The sequence below is a fragment of the Varanus komodoensis genome, unplaced genomic scaffold (genome assembly GCF_004798865.1).
Source record: "Varanus komodoensis strain SLA01 unplaced genomic scaffold, ASM479886v1 scaffold6_4, whole genome shotgun sequence".
In the NCBI taxonomy this organism is placed as follows: domain Eukaryota; kingdom Metazoa; phylum Chordata; class Lepidosauria; order Squamata; family Varanidae; genus Varanus; species Varanus komodoensis.
In genome coordinates this window covers 8,939,170-8,961,048 of record NW_025336347.1, presented here as the reverse complement: position 1 = coordinate 8,961,048, position 21,879 = coordinate 8,939,170, and the positions used below count along the sequence as shown (strand labels likewise).

General features: G+C 37.6%; 1 protein-coding gene across 17 annotated transcripts in view; it reads right to left on the bottom strand.

Moving 5' to 3' along the window:
* The window catches only part of FOXP1 (forkhead box P1), a 664,276-nt gene that overhangs the window by 31,616 nt on the left and 610,781 nt on the right, over nucleotides 1-21,879 (bottom strand). For all 17 annotated transcript variants that reach the window (XM_044451999.1, XM_044452001.1, XM_044451998.1 and 14 more), the window contains 2 exons: nucleotides 21,037-21,124; nucleotides 10,660-10,743 (listed from right to left, as the gene is read on the bottom strand). In XM_044451999.1, coding sequence (XP_044307934.1) covers nucleotides 10,660-10,743; nucleotides 21,037-21,124 — 172 coding nt within the window. The remainder of the gene's footprint in view (nucleotides 1-10,659; nucleotides 10,744-21,036; nucleotides 21,125-21,879) is intronic.

The following is a 21,879-nucleotide window of genomic DNA, read 5'->3' as shown; positions in this document are numbered from 1 at the left end:
ATGGGGGCGGCATAGAAAGGTTATAAATAAATAAATAAATAAATAAAACAGGGGGGGGGGGGAAGAATGCATTCACACATTTTTGATGCCAGATCCACATCTTGTTTTGACATTGAATAATAATAATAATATAAAAGTTGCAATGCTATACATTAAAGCTAAAATCCTATACTCAATCTGTTAAATTGGATCTTATTCTGAGTGGTTATATATAGGACTCCAATGTAAGCCTAACAGACAGACCATTTCCATGCAGACAGCCTAATGTTACCTATTGTAAGTTAAAAGTATTGCAAGGTAAAATAATACATACTAGATCCATAAAAATGCTAAATGCTCATTGGCTGATAATTACAAGTAGTTGCTTTCATTATACACATTTCAAGGATTTCCACTAATGTCACCAACCCCTTCTTTTGTTTCCTTGGTAAACATCAGCATTAGTTCAAGGCAATTTCCTTTAGAAACTATACTAAGTGCCTCATGAGGAGATAGGAAAATTTATATATCTTGCCTTAAGGAATTAACATGGTCAATACAGATCATACTTTTTAGATTTAATCATTCTTTGCCTTTCTGTCATTGATATTTTTAGATTTCCATTGTGAAATTATTAGCTGAAACAACTAACTCATGCCTTACAAATATTTTTTGTAACTGTATAACACAGTAACACCTCTTATGTATTTCACATATATTGTGTTATTTGCTGTCTACTACAAATATGCAAGAAGCATCTGGTTAAAAAGCAGATAAATATAAAAGCTACCCACAAGCAAGGTTCACGTGCAATGAAGAATAGGACTACATACCATATAATCAACAAAACAAACTGGTTATTAGCGAGAAGTTTCCAACTGAACCTTACCTACATCTCCTTCTGCCCTCCCACTCCTCTGTATAAATCTTATGGCACTCAGATGCCAACAGGTTCAGCAGCTTCACAACTGCTCGAAAGCATCTGTGATGAAGGATCACTGGTTACAGAAAGGAAAGGTGACTCTCATGGTAACTTTCTAGGCAAAGCCAGCCCACCTCAACAGGCAGTGCAAACTGCTGTAACAATTCAAGAGTCTTTTGGAAAAGTTTCGGCAGAGTGGGGCAGAAAAGATGCCCTCACCCCAGAACCTTGGGATACATGGAACTGGGGCAGATTTGTGTTGTAAGCCGCCCTGAGGCTTTGGCAAGGGGCGGCATAGAAATGTTCTAATAATAATAATAATAATAATAATAATAATAATAATAATAATAATAATACCCACTCTTCACCCATTACAATCTCCTGATAAGGCCAGACTACACACAATGCAGTAACAGCATACTTTTCTGCTTATACGGTACAGCATTTCATAACCAAAAGTCATCACAGAGGGAGGGTGAGGGGGATGAATTGGGATTGCTTTGTTCCCATATCTTCTTGCTGACCTTGCCCCACAACCTTACAATGTGTTACTAGCAGCAAAAGTCAGCTGGGAGGATTTTCAGCAGGAAAAGAGCGTAAGGATTTGAGGAAAGAATGCAAGGTGAAGGAGAAGGGGTGGCAGAATCTATTCTGCACTGAAGAGCAATGTATCACACACTAGACATGGCTGCTGGAAACAAAAGTCAGACTGTTGGATCCTTGGTCTGATCCAGCAGGCTCTTCTCATGCCTGAAAAGTAACAGGAATATTTTGCTTTCAAAACATCACGAGACTTTCAGGCTTCTACTTTACCTGTGGCTGTGTTCTCATGACCCATAAGCTTTCAAATAACTTGCAAAAAGTGCCAATAGGCCATCTTAGGTCCTTTCAGTTAAGAATACAAGCTGATTGCCCCGATTTTGTTCTGTCCCTCTGGCATCTTTCCATCACTTATAATAAAAAAGCACAGTGACAACAATAGCGGAACTGAGAAATATCACTAAGAAATTAAATCTATTTCATTTTATCTCTGCTCTTAAAATGGGTGCGTTTTTAAATAGCACAAGCTGATCTGAATCAATTTCCAGTGCTCTTCTACTGCACAAGCTCAGTAGATTGGCTCTCCTGCTAGAAAGAGCACGGATACTGTTTCATCATTACTGTTCAAGCCACTCAATTTCAAACAACTTCAATTCTGTTTTTACTGTTTAAAAGCTTAAACATTTAATCTGTTTCTACTAGGAAGTTGGGGAGGGGGGAGGCAGAACCCAAAGGTCAATGTTCTCCAGTTAAATAATTTGAATTGAGTTAAATTTCTTTAGGCTTTCTAGGATAGGCACTGTAACTAGAACTAAACACAGAAAGTGAGGAAGAGCAAAGGGAGGGGGCGTCGCCTTTAACAGGCTTGACAAATGACACTGCGATTCACACCCACTGCTGGGCTGCCACTAATAAGCTACAGAGGAAGCAGCCAATCTTAGCTAATTACCAGATAAAATTGTATTGTAAGGACTCTAATTAGGAGATGCTTATGGAGGTGATCTAATGATTAAACGCCGCATTCGAATGACCCCACCATCAATGTGCAATGGTGCAAGATGTCACTGGAATATTTTGTAGAAACAGTAATTTTATTTCAAGGGGGGGGTAGGCAGTAATATTTGTAATAATGGCTACGAGGTAAACTAATTAAAAGACAGTTCCTAGAGGAAGACTGTGGCTTTGAGCAGCTGTGGCCGTTCCAAAACAAAGTGCCAAATCTTGACAGAAAAACTGCAGTCAAGTGGAAAATTTCTGCCTGACCTCTGCTCTTGCTATTAATTTGCAGGAAAACTAATGACACATATACATATTCCCACAAAATTGTTCTAATTGCTAATTTGCCAAAGGAGCCCACTTTCCAAATTAAACATGACTGCAGTCTGTGAGGAAAGAGGAAGGAGAAATGGGAGAAGGTGGTGGAAGGTAAAACTTTAGTGTAGCTTTGTGCTTCACTCCAGACAACGGTTGGTAGACAAAACCAACACATTAATGAAATGATAATCATGTCGCTCACTGGGCAGTTTTGTTTTTCAAACTTCTGTTGGATGATGCCATCTCTCCTTTTTCAGGAAGCCCAGCTTGCAAACTGCTGTGCCAAAATTATAAGGGGAGCAGGAGAGAGAATTTACTCCAAGTACATTTTATAACATGCTGTTTTCATTTCCTCAAATTCAGCTATTAATTGTGAAGTGGAGCAGAACTAGTCTGAATGGTGTTGGTTTTTGTTTCAATCTTAAAATATTAATCTTCATTAGAAACTATTAAATCTTAATATCATCATCAATTAACAAAGAAAAATCCCCATCTAGATGCTGTTTTTGCCACAACTAAAATGATTATGCAGAGCAAAGTTCAGAAAAGTCTTGGACTGGTAGGATTTCTCTTCCTCATGGAAATGCCAACCATTTTTCAGCGTTCACATTTTCTATTTGAAACATGCATCTGACATGCAAGTAGTTTCTGGCTGGGTTTAAGGCAAGTCCCGACCCAGAGTAGTCCCTTAAACTGGACATGCTAGTGCAAGCTTATTTTGTCCAGTGGATGCGAAGGAGAGCAGCCTTAGTTAACTGCTCACTTTTATCCGAGTATCAAGCAGATAAAGCATTACTACCTACTTTCTATACACTTTTCCAGTTACTCTGCATTAAAAATCACCATATGTGCAGTACCTATTTGAAACTGTTGGATTTTACATTGAACATAGAAGATACCTATGAATTAAAAACTAATCTTATTCTCTAATGTTGCAGCATGGCTGACTCTATACTGTGCCTTAGGGGAAGTTCCTTTTATCTAAAAAAATACATAGAATGCTTCAAACGTAAGTCAATTTGCAAATAAAACCAGTTTGCTTTTTTGTTTCTGGAACATCTTCTGTAATGTTGCAACTGCATAAGGGCATTAAAGAAAAATATATAAACTGTCCTAAAATCTATAGTGTTTCTATCACATAGGATTTTATAAATAAACAAAATATTATGCCCAAAATTTCCATTATACAGAACTTATGTTTTTCTAATTTTTATTCTTGTCCTTTTATAGTTTTCACCAATTTGACATGAAATAGTAATTCAAAAAACAAAAACAACCACTGCAACATTTTAATTTCCTTGAAACTTTTTTGGGAATAGAAAATGGAAAAACAAAATCTTGCTTAGGATGAAGAATCTTTTCTTCCTCACCCTCAGCTCACAATTCTTCCTAACTCATCACCTTTTTTTACAAGTGTGTGAACACGTACACACATGATTTCTACGTACTTGTATATTCAAAATGGCACTCTAAATCATGCAAAGAATGACAAAAAAGCACGTCTACCAGGCAACACATTTTAAGCAGAAAAATCATTCAAGCTATGCTGATTTCATCTGTACTGCTTCAGGACACTGATTTCTCTACTTTTGGTGCTACCATCCAATCATGGCTGAAACAGTTGCTATAACTAGACCATAGACATTCTGAGCTAAATAGGCACTGACTGATATCTCTGAAAGTGCATGGGTATAGGTCTGTTAGATTTTGTGCACTTTAACCTTCACACCTGAAAATTTTACATATGAATTACACATACGCGCGTGTGTGTGCATGCATGTGCGCATGCACGCACGCACACACACACATACTTCATGCAATACAGAATTTGGCAAGCAGCAATCACTTAGCAGGTGTTGTTATTGGCAGAGATACTAAGGAAACCCAAGTTGAGGAGTGGAACTTAATGAAAAACAGTATATAAAAACAGCTTTTGTGTGTTGCATTTGCAAATCTCTTTTTATTGCTACATATCATTATTTTTCAAACTATAAAATACAGCTACAGCAGCTAAAATGCTCAGTCATTACCTCACAGTTAAAAGGCTATTTTTTAATGCTTTGTTTTTACAGTTGCTAAAAACAGGATTTCAAAACAATCCTAATTGCTGTGGTTAGGGTAAAGGAAAATACATAAAAAATAGCCAACAGTTATGTCAGCTCCATAAAGATGGATGTACTGCCAGGTATGCAAAAAACACTTTGACGTGAAAGAAAGAACACATTCCTTCTGTTTTTCCTCAGAAGCAATTTGTAGCTGCATAGTGCCATCTAAAAGCACACAGGGCCTTGTTTCCTCTGTCATTTCACCTCACACAGGAATGAAAACAATGGAAAACTGTTGGATTACATTTGAATATAAATGATTCCAAACAAAACATTAACAAAGAACAAATCATTTACATCAAAATCAGATATTTCATACAAAATTTATTTATTTGAAAATACCAAGTAATATTTGGATGCAATGTAAAAATAAATAGCCATCTTGTGAAATGCACATTTGAAAACAGAAGATAATCTTCTGCCTCTTAAGCTTCTGTTTTTCACCCTTGAAATGCCTCAAAACAGGAGTGACCAGAGCATAAGACTTTTTAAGATGGCACTGCCTGAATCTTGAAATAAATGTCCAAAGCACTCTTCCAAATTAGCAAAAGCTGCAAGGATTGACAGTTCGTTTAAGGACACTTGCCCCCATCCCCAGTCCTAGAAGAACAGGCGGACTAACAGGATGCAGAGGTATGCAAGACTACAGGACTTTTGGGTTGCTTTAAAGTTCACTGAATTCCTGCCCAGTTAATCAGCAAGCGGGGAGGGCAGACAGTTTCCACCTCCTGATCCAGTCAGGATATGAGCATAAAGTAGGTGACATAGAAGAGTTCAGGAAGGACATTCCTCTCACCATGGTCCCAAAGACACGACCAGAATTGTCATTCTCAACCAGCGAAGTCCTTGAATTCCACCTTTCTTGGCCTCTACAAGAACCTTTAGATGTGTAATATACATAAGATCTTTTGGGCGTGTTTTGATTTGCCAAGATAACTTCAGCTTAGGCTAAGGCTGAAGTTAACTAACACACATTTGGGGCTGCCGACCTTCACTCCAACTATGAAGTTCACAGATACTTAACAATAAGACTTTGTGCATATTGCTACCTGCCTGCTGCAATGTAATTGTGCATCTATTTCAGGAAAATTTGATTTTTCTCCCTCCCCCACCCCCAGTCTCAGCAATCCTGTATAACTTGGTTTACACATCAACACCTTCTCCCTGGTATTTGCTCATACAATCTTGTGTATACACATATGCACATGTAGATACATGCACACCCAAAACAGCTGCTTATAGAGTGTAATGCTTTCATTAAACATGTCTTGAAATTCCATTCAGCATGACCTGAAGCAAATGGCAGGTCTATGATAGCTAAAAAAAATGTGCAGAAACCAAACACACTCCTACGAGATCACTTATTTTAAGGAGATAATCTCATACATGCTTCTTCCTGTGATTATATCTGACAACTTGCTGCTCTCTATGGTTGGGTGGATTCCTGATTCATAGCATAGTACTGGGAAGTGATCAAAGAGTTCAGCAAAATATGGTGCTAATTTATATAGCAGACAAGGCTAACACTTGACCAATGAGAAACATTAATCGTAACTAAATGGTATTCAGCTGAGGTATATATTGCACAACAAGCTTACACTTTCTGGCTGATTATAATTACTTTTAATATAAACTTTAGATGCTTTTCCTTCTCTCTTTCTCTCTCTGATCCCCCCTCCCCTTGAAAGCTGTAATTCTAAATCCCTGTTTACTTTGTTTGGATCAGCTATGACCTTCTGTTTTAAAATGGACCAAAATATTAAAGCTAGCATACACCTTACATCAGTTATGGGAAGGAAGGAAAAATTAATTATTGGGTGTAAAGAATACTTTGCACTGCAGTATTGGTCATTAGATCTTTTCTAGCCCAAGTTCTATCCTGCTGAGTTGAAAGAGCTTATGTCTAGCATAGACTCTGTGATGCCTCTGCTACTTTTCCTCCACACAGGGAAAGCACAATATGCAAAACACTATATTCCTACATTTTATAATTAATTTTTGAATGCTTCACCTATACATATTTTAATAATTTCTGATTTATCTGATGGTATCTATAATAAATTTTCTATATTTCAATAAATGAAAAGAAGGCCGTTTCAATCCAACAACAGAGTGTCACACAATATAGGCCTGTCAGGCACCAATTTTTACTTCTAACATGTAAGTTAAAGGATAAGGAATTTATAATGCTGCCTGTGAACGAAACCACTTTTCATACACAAATGTGATCTTTTTTTTCTCAAAGGGTAATACAACAGTACATTTACATAAACTAATCCAAACAATCTATGTATTTGACAATGGCAAACCTCACACAGACTGCCTATTGTTGGTTTACATCTTGGAGTTCTTTATGTTGGCTTGTAACACTGCTCTAGCTGTCAAAGGTTTGACTTGGACTCTAAATAAATGGTTATACAAGTGCTGTGCAGCGATATTGGACTTCTTTGGAAAAGAAAACCTGCTGTGTATGAATTCAAAAGCTATTAATTTTTCAGTCAAAAATATTCATGCCTATTTCTTTTAATAGAGAAACACTGTGCTGAGCAACTGAGAGATAATGTTGACTAGTGGTACAGAATTTTCAATAGAGCAGTTAAAAATAAATTTAGTAGGAGGTCCCCACCAAAGCTATAATTTTTCCAGAATATAAAACATTTTTAATACTAATCAAGACAGTGCATCCTCCCTCCCTGTTTTCCTGGATCAGACTTACATTTCCTACTGCTTTTTCCTATTTATTGGCTGTGTGGTTGTGCTTATTATGGTATCCCAAACTGGAATTACTGGAACAACCAAATTTTGGGTAATGAATTACTAGAAAACTGGCTGAAAGCTGCATGCCATCTTGCAATTACCTTCCTAGAGATCAGAGTGGGAATCCTGTAACACTTCCGATAGTATAATCTAACAATACCACCATCATCGCTAACTACTGGTCATCCTGGAGTGGATGGGAGTTCAAATCCAGCACCATCTGGAGGGCCTAACATCTCCACTCCCACTACAACGTTGAAAGCTATGGAGAATAACATAGTTACATATTCATTCAAACTGTGTCCAAGTAGCATAGCATCACCGATGGTTTAGCACCGACATTCTACTTTGAAGGTTTGCATTTAGTACATGCCAGGAAGTGCTCAGCTAGAGGCTGCTGGGGGAAAACCTACATGCCTGCTTGTTGTCACATCAACAGTTCCAGTAGGGCTCCTGCCACCTTGTAGTGAAGGGGAGGAGGTTTGCCTGGGAAAGGGTCCAAGAAAACGGGGGGGGGGGACCCAACAACCCTATTTTGTACAATCTAGGCTGTAGCTGAAATGTAGTAACAATGGAAGTTTTCTTCAAGCAGTTCCCTGTCTACCACATGCTCATTATTTAGTATTTTTGAGAACAGGGAAATTAAAAAAAATCAATGGAATTGCTATTGAGAGAAATTAACATGGAAAGTGCATATAAGAGATACTGGAGAACCAGTGTGGTTAGATGGTTGGACAGAGGATTTGGGAACTCCAGGTTCTGGGCCCCACTCAGCCATGAAGCTCACAGGATGAAACTGGATAGTCACAGGCTCTCATTCTAACCTACCTCACAGGATTGTTGTTAGGATAAAATGGAGAAGAGGAAGAAGAGCTTTAAGTAAACCACCTATATTTCCTTAAAGGAAAAAAGGTGCAATATAAATATAATAAATGGGAATGAATAAATGAATAACTCAGCTACATCTTATGCTTACAGAACTGTTACACTGTTTGCACCATTGAAATATTTTGTAGAAAATTCTTTAAGATAGATCAAGAGACTAACAGGAATCAGGGGTTTTTATCTTCTTTTAATCTTACATTACAAAAAGTACATCTGTCAAACTAGCATGTCTGAACACGAGGGAGGGAAAGATAGCATTTTCTTAAATGTATGTCCATTTATTTTACTTCTGTCCTCAAAATGCTTAAAAATTCCTAATTGCTTCATAAGTTTATTCCAAATTGAGGGAGTGATTTGTTACTTTGTTTTAAGATTTGTAGGGTTTAAAGGTACACTGCCTTTATTTGATTTGACGTTGAGTTGTATGCAAATTAATTTGTGTTGACAATCTGTAGTTAGTACAAGTGGCTTTAATCAATATTCAATGATGCAGCATAATAGCAAAGTATTGGTTTACCTGTTTTGGCTTCCTTTCCCACTGGAAATAAAGCATACACACACACACACACACACACACACATATGTATAATTTACAGTGATAGTAATAAAAAGTAGTCAGGGTTGTTAGCCCAGTAAATATGGCTGTCTGCCTAGGTGCAGTTGGTAGAGAAAAATTAATATCTGAAACAGAACCCATTAGAGAGATACAGAACATAAAATAATTAAAATACTGCATCTCTCTGTTTTCCTAGAAAATAATTTATATCTTTCAGGTTTCCTGGAAAAGAAAGAGCTGTAGCAGGGGATAGAGTGCCATAAAGAGGGGAAAGTCCTTCTAAATGAAAAGCAAACAGCTAAATACATATTGCCTCTTAATGTCATACCTTAATTTTTCTTTTCATGAATGCTACATTCATATAAAAAGAGTTGCATACTTCAGAAGGATGTTGCTTCTGTAGTGTTCATCATTATCAAGGAGCATATCTCCATTTTTTTCAATGCAAGGGAAATTTATGTTCACTAAGATATTCCAGAATTATCCTAGAATCTGTTTTTAAGAGAAGAACTATTCTCTCTATAGTACAAAGTGTATAAAGGGATAGTGAGAATTTTAGTCTGCTAATTTTCTTGTGAACTATTCAAGATTTCCTTTTTAAATAGAGCGTATACCTCTATGCCTTTTAGCATTTCACCTCTTTCCTCAGTGAAAAAGAAGACATTAAAGTGCTTAAAGATTGTTAAACCCATAAAACTTCCTGAGCTAAACATAACCAAATCAAATCCTACTTAAACACATGGAGTTTAGTACATAGTGGTGGCATTCCATCAACAGGTAAACTGTTGAATTTTCAATTCTGCAGGAATGAATTTTCAGTCTTGCTTTCACCGGTTTCATATTTTTAAAATCTCAAGTTCTTTCCATTTGGAGTATGAACAAATTTGTGCATTTTGGTAAATTCTTATCATAAGCAAACTGAAGTAAAATTCTCACCCATCTCTATCCTGTAGGTGAATGAGCAAGTGTTGTGCCATGTGTACCCCTCACAAAACGTATTTGTCCTGGCAGAGCGTTTCATTTATATTATAAATTGTCATAGCCGGTAAGATTTAGGCTGCAGTCCCATACACAGTTATTGAAAGCTGCTGCTAAGCTCAGTGAGACTAACTTCTGAGCTGACATGGCTATGAATACTGAAACCCTATACATTTACTGAGATCCCACTAAGTTCACTGGTGCTTTCTCTCAGGAAAGTGGAAACAGGATTACAACTAAAATAAAAGGGGGAAATGGCTTACTGATCCTTTTCCCCTAAAAACAACAGCAAAATTAAATGAAACATACTCCAACACACAATTCTCCATATACTTCCAGACTGCATCTGATGAGGTACACTTTAGTCCACTAAAGCTTGCACTGTAACAACTTTGTTAGCCTTTAAGATGTCACAGAACTCTGTTGCTTTCCTGCAATACAAACTGATACAACTAACCCTCTAGAAAACGTTTCTTCATTGTTAATATTCTAAGCCTAGCAGCAGAGAACATCTCTTCACTTTGATTTTTTTTAAATAGGTTGCACTTATACTTTCTGGTAGAGGGGACAAAGGACTGCTGTGAAGCTTTATTTTATTTTATTTTTTTTGTACAGATACTTACAGGCTGAGGGGTAGCTTTTGGTTCAGTTGACTTCACATGCAGGTGTGTCATCATAGCTTGCAGGCGCTCTTTGTCTTTTGCAAGCTGAATAGGAAAGGAAATGTTAAAAGTTACTTTTTTGAACAAAATCCAGAAATGTACTTCTCTAATTAAGCCCTGGCACTGTACCTGGCAACACGCCCCCACACACCCCCGCCCAGTCTCTGTCTCTCTCTCTCTCTTACTTCTTAGTGGTTTGAAAATGTTATATGACACCCCCTTTTTTCTTTTACAAAACAAAACACATGGTGCTGGGCATCAGCTTTTTGCAAAGCTAAATGCATTAGTTGTTGACTGAAGCAACCCTAGACCTGCTGGCACCACTGGATTCATTGCAACAGTGAATTAAAGAAATTAATAAATCATATTAATGAAGCCACCAGTCCTACCAAAATTCATGGTTAAGAGAGCAAAGTACAAAGGGAAATTAGGTAATAAACAAAGTGTCCTTTTTCTTGGTTTCGTATTTAAAATAAATGTCAAATCTGCCATACATTCCTGATGTTTGCCTCTGTGAGACTGTTATTCTGAGATGATCTAGAAAAAAATAATGAAGGTGCACCAAACTCTTGTTCCTTTGTAGAACAGGAATTGCAAAAAGCTGTAACTCTGAAGGAGGGAAAAAGGAGATTTCCCTTTCTCATTTGTTTGGAGCCCACAGAAACCACTCTATAATGATTATGATTTTTGTTATGAGTACTATCTTTCAGTGTTAACTGGATGCTTTTCATATGAAGATTTGAAAATTAAGACAAAATACAAGTATGGGGGACTACAATAAGTGCCTGTATTCTAAGCTTTCTACAGGTTACAACCATTTGGGCAGATTTATTTAAATTAAATAACAATATACCACTTTTTAAGAGTTTGCATAATGATTTTCTCTTTTAAAAATCCTTGAAAACACATGTTTTAAAAAATACCAAAAGCAAATGAAACATTAACCTCAAAAAGAGCAGAATAAAAATGACTCAATTAGTGAAGCCACACCAAAAAAAGTGAGATTTAATTGTTTCTAGGGAGGGAATCTTCCACACTTTTCAGATAACTTTTGGGGCTGTAACAGAAGGACCTGTACATGTTAGTAGCGCTCAGTCTTATTGGTAACTTTAGTTTATATGCTTGGCAAGACTAAGTTTTCATTCAAAGAGTTTCTATTCCTTGTTGGGTAAGAGAAAATAAAGAAATCTGTCTGCTAAGCAATATGTTCTTGAAAGAGGCTTGCTCCTAGAACAAGAGTGAATCCCACCATCCACAGGCCAGTATCTAGGGATGATGGGAGTTGTAGTTATTTCAGCTGTGTACACAAGAGTGTGCCTGCAGTTTGAGAAAGAAGGAGACAAGGGCTGTTCATGCATATGGCCACATGAAACTTTATAAAGGAATTTTTTTCAGCCTAAGGCTAAAATTCAATTTTGAGGAGGATACCATTGGGAAGCCTCTTACAGGAGTGCTACTTTTACTGTCTCTGAGAAGTGACCAGATGGTAAGACTCTTTCTAGTACCTTTCTCTACTGTCTCTGCCACTTGGTTAGTCTAAAATGACATTTGGAAGTAACATGAATGAGGTATGCTAATTTACTCTGCCAAATTCTAGGTACTGATTTAATTGTATAATTAATTTAATATGCAAAGTTTGCAATCTGGATTTCTGAATTAAATGTGAACAGCTTAGGCAACATGTAAGGTAACATCCGCTAAGTCTATACCAGTAGTAGGCTCCACTCAGCTCTCCTTGCTTATGCTGGTTTTGGCCAATCTATCATCACAATGAATACTGAATGATAGGATTTCAAATAAAAAATCTCCTTTTTAAACTCCTTTTAGGAAAGGAGATATTTCTTCTTATGACAATACTGTAAGAAAATATGAAAGAATCCCCACCCTATAATTAGAGAGGCACACTGCAATGGTGCTGATGCAGTTTGATGCTAATTAATGGCTCCCCTCGCTTCACTCCTGTTGCCCTTCTAAGTAAGTCCTGTTATCACATACAGTATTTTAAAAGTTCACTCTATTTCTGCTGTTATTTTTCTATTCTAGAAACTAATACATGGATTTATACAGAATATATTTCATGAGCACAGGTAATCAAATGTTCAGAATACAGAATCTAAATCTGAAACATAAGAAAGCCTTCTGGTTTCAAAGCAGGGAACAGAAAGTAAAGTACCAGGGGATTCCTAAGGATGTTTTTTCTTTAGGTCAGAAACCACCGTAAATATGAATCCAAAATACCATTAGCAACTCCCTGCTGGTCAGATAGATTTAAAAGGAGTCACAAAGGCTTGCTAGGCCATGGTACAAGAGCAAGCACTCATCAGCATGGTACCAAAAAGAGTTCTTGAGGACGCAGCAGCTACTAATAGTATTGTAGGAAGAAAAGCACATGCTTACTATCCATGTGAATTCAGGCAACAGTGCACAGCACACAGATAGGCACAGCACACATTCACCGACTGCTGCTAAAGTGCAGGTCTCGAGGCCAAATTTCAGGAGTGTGCACACATGACTCATTTGTTAGAAATTTGCATATCACTACATTCATTATACTATGTATAACAAAACCCACTAATATTCATGTGTCTATTTTTCCAGTGATTGCATGTATCAGTAAGCCAGTATGCTATTGTTCTCCAAAATGTATAACTAGCCACAGCTAAGAGGCGCATTGTTTCTTACATTATACTGATCATGTTTTGTCTGCTTGTCACACTATCTTCCACACAAGGATATTCTAAAGTGATTCCATCTGTGGCTACCCTAGAGAGACTTTCTGGAGACAGAAAATACTGCCTCTTTCACAGGACTGGCTCCCAGCCTTTTCACTCTCTCCAAGAGACCATTTGCCAACTTCACAAGACCACATCAGCTCCTGTGGCTTCTGCATAAAAAGCTGGACAGTCTCTCAATGGGCCTGCTAATAATAAGGAAGCATGAGATGGGGACTCATCCCTTTGAGGGTAGAAGAGGGCCAGGGCTGTCCAGTCTGTTAGAGAAGAAGAAAGAAAGGACTGTACATCCGCCTCCTCACGTATATATAGGGGACTGTGCCTTTCCTGGGTGCTTGTTTGTTATTATTGTTGTTTTTGGCCATGTTGGCAGTGTTGGAAATGTGCTTTAAAAGATAAACTGTGGTAGAGGTGTGGTTCAGATTTCACAGGCTCAGTGGCAACCATTGGTCTGTCCCAGTAAGCATTTGGCCCCATTCATTCAGCAAGGCACACTTCAGATCTTGTTTTCTCTCTAGGGTAAGACAATACTGTTCTGGGGGTAAAGCAAATTCCAACAGTTCTGCTGTTATTGACACATCACTACCTAGTTTGGGTCAGACTTGCTGGTGCCCAGAGCCTCTAAGATGGCCTGTCCCAGGAGACTGGTATTTCTAGATGGTTCTTAAGATTTTTTTCCCATCACCGCAGCACACAGTTGTTGGCTGATCTCTGGAATGGGCAACATGTTTGCTTGAGGCAATGACTTTGAAGTGTCCTTTCTCACAGAATGGAGACAAACCAGCTCCCAAGTTTTCCAGGGTGATGCAGGGTTGAAATGAGTGATATTGGTGGAAAATATAGAATGAATCTGACTGAAAACAGGCTAGATCTCATTCAAAAGCCTACTGTGTAACCATAACAGTGGCAAAGAAGTTGTATTGTATCTGCACAGAGTTGCCCAGTGATCAGAGCTCTGTTATATTCAGGCATACAAGAAGTGAAGCACTTAACTCACTGTGACAAATGTGTAGCACTTTGCAATGAAATTGATTGTATCTGCACTTTCTTGAATGCCAGAGTCGATACAGGTCCAGTAACTATAACTTTCCTGCCCATCTCCAGTATTCCATTCTTGGAAAAGGCGCTAGGAGTGTGTGATGACTTCTAAGCGCCAGTAATTTCTCAATAAAACAGATTATCTAGGTCCATTTCACCTCATCACAGGGAACAGACTGATTTGGTCACCTTAGTGGACAACGTAAACCAGGAACTGGGTAGGGGAAGTGTGTCCTTGTTCTGCTTGAACCTTTTAGGAGATTTCATTACTAGGACCATGATATCTTGGGGAATCAAGATAGATCTGGATAGCTGTAGTGTTATACTGTTAAGATATAACTGGAGAACAGTGTCATCCAACTCCAGAATTATACAGCTCCAGGAGGGATGATCTTAGAAAGTGGTTGTGTTTATTTAAAATTTTTGTATCCTGCCCTTTACAGTGTCTCAAGGTGTTGTTGGATTCCTGTTCAACAGCATGGCTGCTGGAATGTTCCGCAGAATTCTAGCTTACCGCCTATTCTATTTAACTCAGAGAAGAAACCACTGGGAGAGATTGTTCAAAGTTTGGGGCTTAGGATGATATATGTGATGCACAGAGACCATGAAGAACACCACTGGTATACTGGTGACACCCAATTCTAACTCTCCTTTCCATCTAAATCCAAGGAAAGTGATCTGGTTTTAAATTGGTGTCTGATGTGAATAATAGACTAGATGAAAGCAAACAAATGGAAGCTTAATCCAGACAAGACAGCACTGCTATTGGTCAGTCAAGGCAGATCATGAAATAGGGATTCACCTGAAACTAAAAGATGAAGGAAAAAAGATAGAATGGTTTCAAGACTGAAAAGAGAAATTCAACCCAGAAGAGGCACCATAAGAGACCAGGCAGAATTTGAAAAGTTGATTTTGTAGCAAAAAGATCACTTATTAAAACAGGTTTACAAGCAATTACTGCAATATAATACTGAAACTGAATGTTAAAATATGTACAATTAGATGGATGGAGAACTTTGAGGAAGAAATATCCTTCCACCAATGGAAAACCTTAGAGATGAGAGATCTAAAATTTACAGCTCATCAAGAGAAAATTAATACAAGATGTTCGTTTGTTGATATTGAGAAAATTGACAAGAATTATAATGGAAGGTGCTGGAACTGCAAGGAAATAGACAGGGCTTTTTACTATAAGTGGTGGATGTGTAGTGATGTTAAAAAAATGGAAAGAAATACATGCTGAAATACAGAGAATTCTGAAAATTAACTTTCCCATGAACACTAAGAATATGCTATTGAGTATTGTGCCAGAAACTCATCTAAGATGCTGCCCTTGAAAACTCTTCAGAAACCTCAGCTGGTCCAGAATGCTATGGCTGGACTGTTGCCAAGACTGGTAGTTACAGGAGTAGTGACTTTTTAGAAAAGTTTCAAAGCACCCTTCTGCTTGGGCCAGGCTATGTGGAAGAATGCCTTCTTCATAAAAGTTTTTTCAGGTCTTATGAAAATTGGGGGACACATCACTTTCGAGATATGTTTGGCAGCAATCTGAGAGAGGGCCTTTTCCAGAGCTGCTCAACACCCTTTCCATCCAAGGTTGACCAGAAACTCTCCCTCTCTCTACTACTGTCTCTACTAGCAGAAAAAGACCTTTGCATACAAGTAGGCCTCTGATGTATAGAGGGGTCTGTTGGACCAGATAATATTTTAACTGTTGTTGCTGCATTCTTAATTGTGTTTTAACACATTGGTATACTACTGTTTTTTATTTATTATTGTAAGATGCCCTGAGTGCCATTTTTTCTTGGTAAAAAGGCAGTGTAGAAATCGAATCAAAAATCAGTTGAATAAATGATACCAGTTGATAGGAAATCAATCCCTCTGCTAAAAATCCTGGAGAACATTTGCCAATCAGAATAGGCAACACTGTCCTTCATAAATACGTACTCTTATCTGGGCTATGCAGAAAGGATTATATTTAGGGAAATAGTTATTGGCAGTTTTATGATCTTCATAATCAGATGCTTCAACAAAACAGTGACTTGTGAGCTCTGCTATCTGCTAGGGGTAGTAATACAACTGGCTCCAAAGTAAAGCAACAACCTATAGCATATGAAGTTTTTTAATCTAGAATCTAGATTCTAGATTTTTTGCTTTAGCAAATCCCAGGAATGACTTGTAAACTACTCTTAGAAAATAGTATGAAATGATCTTTTTATTACTGGAAAATTTATTGTAGACCTGCATTTCTTGATCACATGGGCCAATCAATGCTCCACTTCCTTTGCCTGTTTGATAAGCAGTGAAAGCAGACATATTCTCGGAAATCAGAGGACCAGGATCAAGATGGAGATGGGAGAATCAAAGATGTTCAAGTTTGCTGACATTATCCAAGCTCCAGCTGCACTGCCTTACTCCCTTTTTTGTGTTTTTACTTTCTGTTTGTCTGTGCTCATTTCTTTTCACATTTCTGAAGTGCCAATCTAAAATACTGTGTTTGACAAGATGCATACACTTTAAAATATGCAAAAATGAGTAGATTTATAAGATGCAGAGAAGCCAGTCAATGGAGGATTAGGTGCGTTAATGCATCCATTTAAAAAATGCTTATATTTTTCTTAGAATGAAAAATAAATAAATCCCAAACCCTGGATGGCCCATGGTTGGAAAAAGAAAGCTTCAGCTGTTGGGCAGTACAGAAATTAAGTAATTAAACATGAGTGCAGGGAAACAGACTTAGTACTTCTGTCCATTCCTACTCTATATAATGCTTGAACGTTATGACAAGCAATGTGCTGCTGGCAGGGACAGATGTGATGTTTTCTGCTAAAGCCTTATGCTGCTCAGCATGCAGTAGTCTGGTGGTGAGCTATTTCCAGCCCATGGGCCAGGCTTCTCAGTCCAGACCAGTCCCAGGCCACACACCCACATAGCCCTTTTTGGGTCACTGTTTTTATATACTCTTTTTCCTAACAAAGCTAATGGAGGGAGCCCTGTAGAAGTTGGGAAAGGGGAATGAATGCCTGGATGCAAATGTCATTGTCGCTGTGGTTGTTGCATACTGACTGGCTTTGGCCACACTAACTGCTCCAGCAGGCTACAGACCCCAGCAGGTTTTGATTGAGGCAATGTAGGGTGACTTCACAAAAGAAAGTATCTTCAGTCTTGAAGTAATTTCAGACTATGGTGGAGGTGGCCATCCTGCACCATGGGACTGATGAAAACCTGAGACATCAGGCTGATGATAATATGGCATTCAAATGTTTATGGAACATTCCTAAGCCTCATAATTAAAAGGCTGGGTCTGACTGCAATCAAGTGAGATATGCCTCATATGTGATCAAGTCACCCCTTTGAGAAAAAATATATTGACAACAATGCTTATTGGACCTCAGCAGATACTCTTGCCCTATCTCTTGGAAGACCTCAGTTTTTGACATCAGCAGACAAAATGGGTGATTCGCACAAATAGCAGCAGTGTGAATTGTTTGTGGAATGACCTAGAGTGTGCTCATCAGATGATCTGGCTTTCTATGGTATTATTCTCTCTGTTCTTTTCCCTCAGTTCTCAAGCCAGTATCCCCAGCCCTATGTGGCAAATTTCACATTGTCTCCCACTCCCTGCTCTGTACACGATCCCAGTTCATTTCTTTTTCTTCTTTTTTCCTTTTTGCCTCTGGTGCCTTGTTCTGCTACCAGTGACAGTTACTTTCCAGTGCCCAAGCAAGTATATTTTGGAGCAACCAACACTATCTTCCCACATTTTCTCCTAAATTTTGGGGTGCCTTAAAAAGATCAAGGGTCTGTAATGTTTTCCCTTGTCTGAATGAGCTGCTAATATGCATGGCTGATAAAAAATATAGCACCCACCGCTGTTAAAAATATATGTAGTCTTGCTTGACCTATTACCATGTCAGTTAAAAATATCAAACAGTAAAAGAACAACAAAGCCAGACTACATAAAGGCTAAAGAGTAAACAGTTGACACCTGTCAGCTGCCTACTGTCAATCAGAACACCTCAGCAATTGGGGAAGAAACCATGATGGTAAGAGCACTAAATGGGGTGGCCTGTAAATCCCCCCCCCCCATAGCAAAGTAATCAGCTAAAGTTTTCAGTGTTGCACTGATATTTCTTAGTACTCTCCACTACTGGGACACCTTCCCACATCTACAGTTACTGCAAAATTTCCTTCCCAGATACGGAATCTCTATATATTTCCTTGTCAAAAAGCTGCAAATTTCCAGAACTTAAAACTCTTCAGTTTATCCAGTTCAACTGGGATTTTTGACAGCTATCAGTAAAGTGCAGTTAAGAGCCCTAATTTAAAAAATCACAAAAAGGGGGTGTCCTTAAGATTTTTACCTTGTCCATCAAATTTTCATTCCCACCATCAGATTCTTCAAACCTCCTTACTGATGGTAACACATACAAGCTCACAAAGTATAGGAAATACTTTATTATGTTTGCTATTCTTTCCAAGTAGCACACTTGCTCTTTTCCACAGTTCACAAGGGATTCTATTTCTGTGGTTTGGAAGACATGCCAATGCATCATGAGTTCAGCAGCCCAGGGCTAGAACAAGCCATGGATTATTAGAATGGCTTTTTATCCCAAAACCACCTACCCCAATCCATCATGGCTAGTTACCTATAGTAGGATATGTGTTATGCAAGCCCAGTCAATAAGCAAAGTAATAGCAAAACACAAGATTTCACTGATAAATCTCTATACCTTGTTGGCATTTGGAAGATGTGAGATTGGCAACTAGGGAAAGATTAATAGGAGATGAACTGATTCAGTATCTCCTTTAAACTCTCTGTGCTCTATATTGCAGTTCAGTTTTTAGTTTTCCTGAAGATTAAAGTCAGGGAAAGATCAGAAACTGTGGATTAGTGTCTTGTGTTATTAATTATTCTTTTATTTTTCTTGCTAATTGTTATCATTTTTGAATTGTTATGCTCACTATGGCTATGATATTGTTATTACGTTTTATGCTTAAGCCATTCTGAGAGTGTTTGCTACAGAACAGTCAATAAATACTGTAAATAGACAGACAGACAGACAGAGGAGTGGAACTTCATTCCTGAACTTCATTTCCTACCATCTGGAAAAAAATTAAACAAGGACATCTTGCACTAGTTTACATAGTGAGAGCTGTGTATATGGCCAAGACCTACTTCTAACCACTCCTTGGCTACCATCATGGAGGAAACTAACTTCAAAGACCCTATGACACAGAATTGCTTGGCAAATTGAGCGCTTTACACAGTGTGGCCTCTTCTTGAAACTTCCAAGTGTGGAGATTCTCTAGCCCCCATGGGCAGTTATTCTGTTGCTGAAATACTTGTATTTGGAGATTTTTTTTTCATACAGGATGAATTAACTTCTCTTAAATTGCATTCATTTACTTGATGGATAATCTCCTCTGAGCTTACCAGCAAAATTCAGACTATATTTAGCAGCAAGGAAAAACCATCCCCAACTGTATAACATTTTTCATGAGTTGATGAAGTTTATAATTCCTATGTGTTTGATTTTTTCACAGAAGTTGTATTAAAGTATTTTTAATGATAGTAAGAGGTCATCAGGCCCATAATTTTATAGAAAGTAAAATTTAGAAGGATATCTGGACAAAAAGTGTCTAATTTGTGAGATAAGAAGATAAAAGGGATTTTTAAAATATAAAGTCATGGTTATCAGGAAAAAGTAACAACAAAAAGTTTAAGTGTGTTTTTGCTGATTTTTCTCTATAACTATTTGAAGCTATAAATGACTAACTCAGTAAAATTCCAAATGCAATTATCTTCTGTACTTAGCCCACGGCTTTCCATATATCTCTACATTACCATCTTGCATACAAAATAGGGTGATTTTTAATTTTTTAAGGAATAGTAACTACAATGTACAATATTGTTTTAATTTGTCTTCATTGGCCAACCCTTTTGCCTCCTCCTTTACACACAAAGAAAGGCAACTCAGAAAGAGTAGCAAGGCATAGACGATCAAGGCTCGGAAGCATTCTGAAACACACTTTTCTGAAAGGGCTGCAGTAATATTGCAAGTGTTGGTCTTTGTAGACTCTAATTTACTCTTATTAGAAATTGATTATAGGTAAATCAGTTTCACGATAGAGAAATTGATACATATCAGGATTTAAGATTTACATATAATACAATGTAGAGATATAATTTTCTAGGCTGAAGAGCACGGTGATCTCAAACCCAATCTTGGACAAGCTTTGAAAATGAACATTGCCTCTTTTGCTGATTATACCAGTTCTGTGCAATAGAATACAACATACACATCGTTACTAAGACTGAAATGTAAGTGTAAAATATATTCAACATGTACTGATAACTGCAAATAATTCAGAGCACTCAAGCTTTTAATTTCTTTTCAGCTTATAGAACTGAGGAAGCCAAGGTCCGATCTCTACAACAGCTTTTAAAAATGGTTCTAGATAAGTTTTGAAAGCTCTTTTCCACATGACCATTAGAAAAAGCAAATCTCATTTCACTGAATTCAATATTAATATAAAACAATATTGATATAAAATGTAACTTTACCTGCAGCTCTAACTGTTGTACAACCTGCATTTGTACTCTGCATTGGGCTGTACTTCTATCATCCAGTGCATGCTCACTGTTGAGATGTCTGTAACAATATACAGAAGATCATTAAGTGAGCTGGAAACATCGTAAGGAAAGCAAATAAACACTTCAGTACCAGGATAAGTAAGCAGCCTGTGTGTTGTCCAGAAATTCTGGCTTAATTTAAAACAAAATAAGAATTTCTGACCTGTTTTAAACAAGGTAATTGTAATTTACAATAATTGGATCTCTTACATCATAGTTAAAACGCCACAGAAGGCTAGTTTTACCACAGTCAGGATAAATACAGATATGATTAAGAGACCAAGCTAGGCATATTTTGCATGTATGTGCAACAAGATGGTGGATAAATGGGTACATGAGGCAAATCATCAGAGTTAAAACATTCCTACGGCTTTGCATGGTCGAAAGCAAGTATGATTGTACAAAAAAACTGTGGGGGGGGCTCACAATTAAACTGAGGAAAATCATGAACAAATTATGTACTAATGAGAAAAAGGCAATGCTAGAATACCTGTTTTTAATATCTTCCTTCATGAAACACAGTTTTCTGATTCAGCCAAGTAAATAGTGTTTTGTATCTCAAATACTAACACTGTACTGACACGTTGGTTTTTGGCATTATTAAAATCATGCATATGCCAAAATCTCACATATGCAGGTTTGGCATTTATTTTGAACACCCATTTCAAGCAGCTAAAAAAAGTGCAGAAGGCATACAGCTCTAAATACAATTTCCACAGCTTGGAACTCATTCTTTTTCCAGGAAGGCTATGGACAACCACGGGCAGTTCTCTT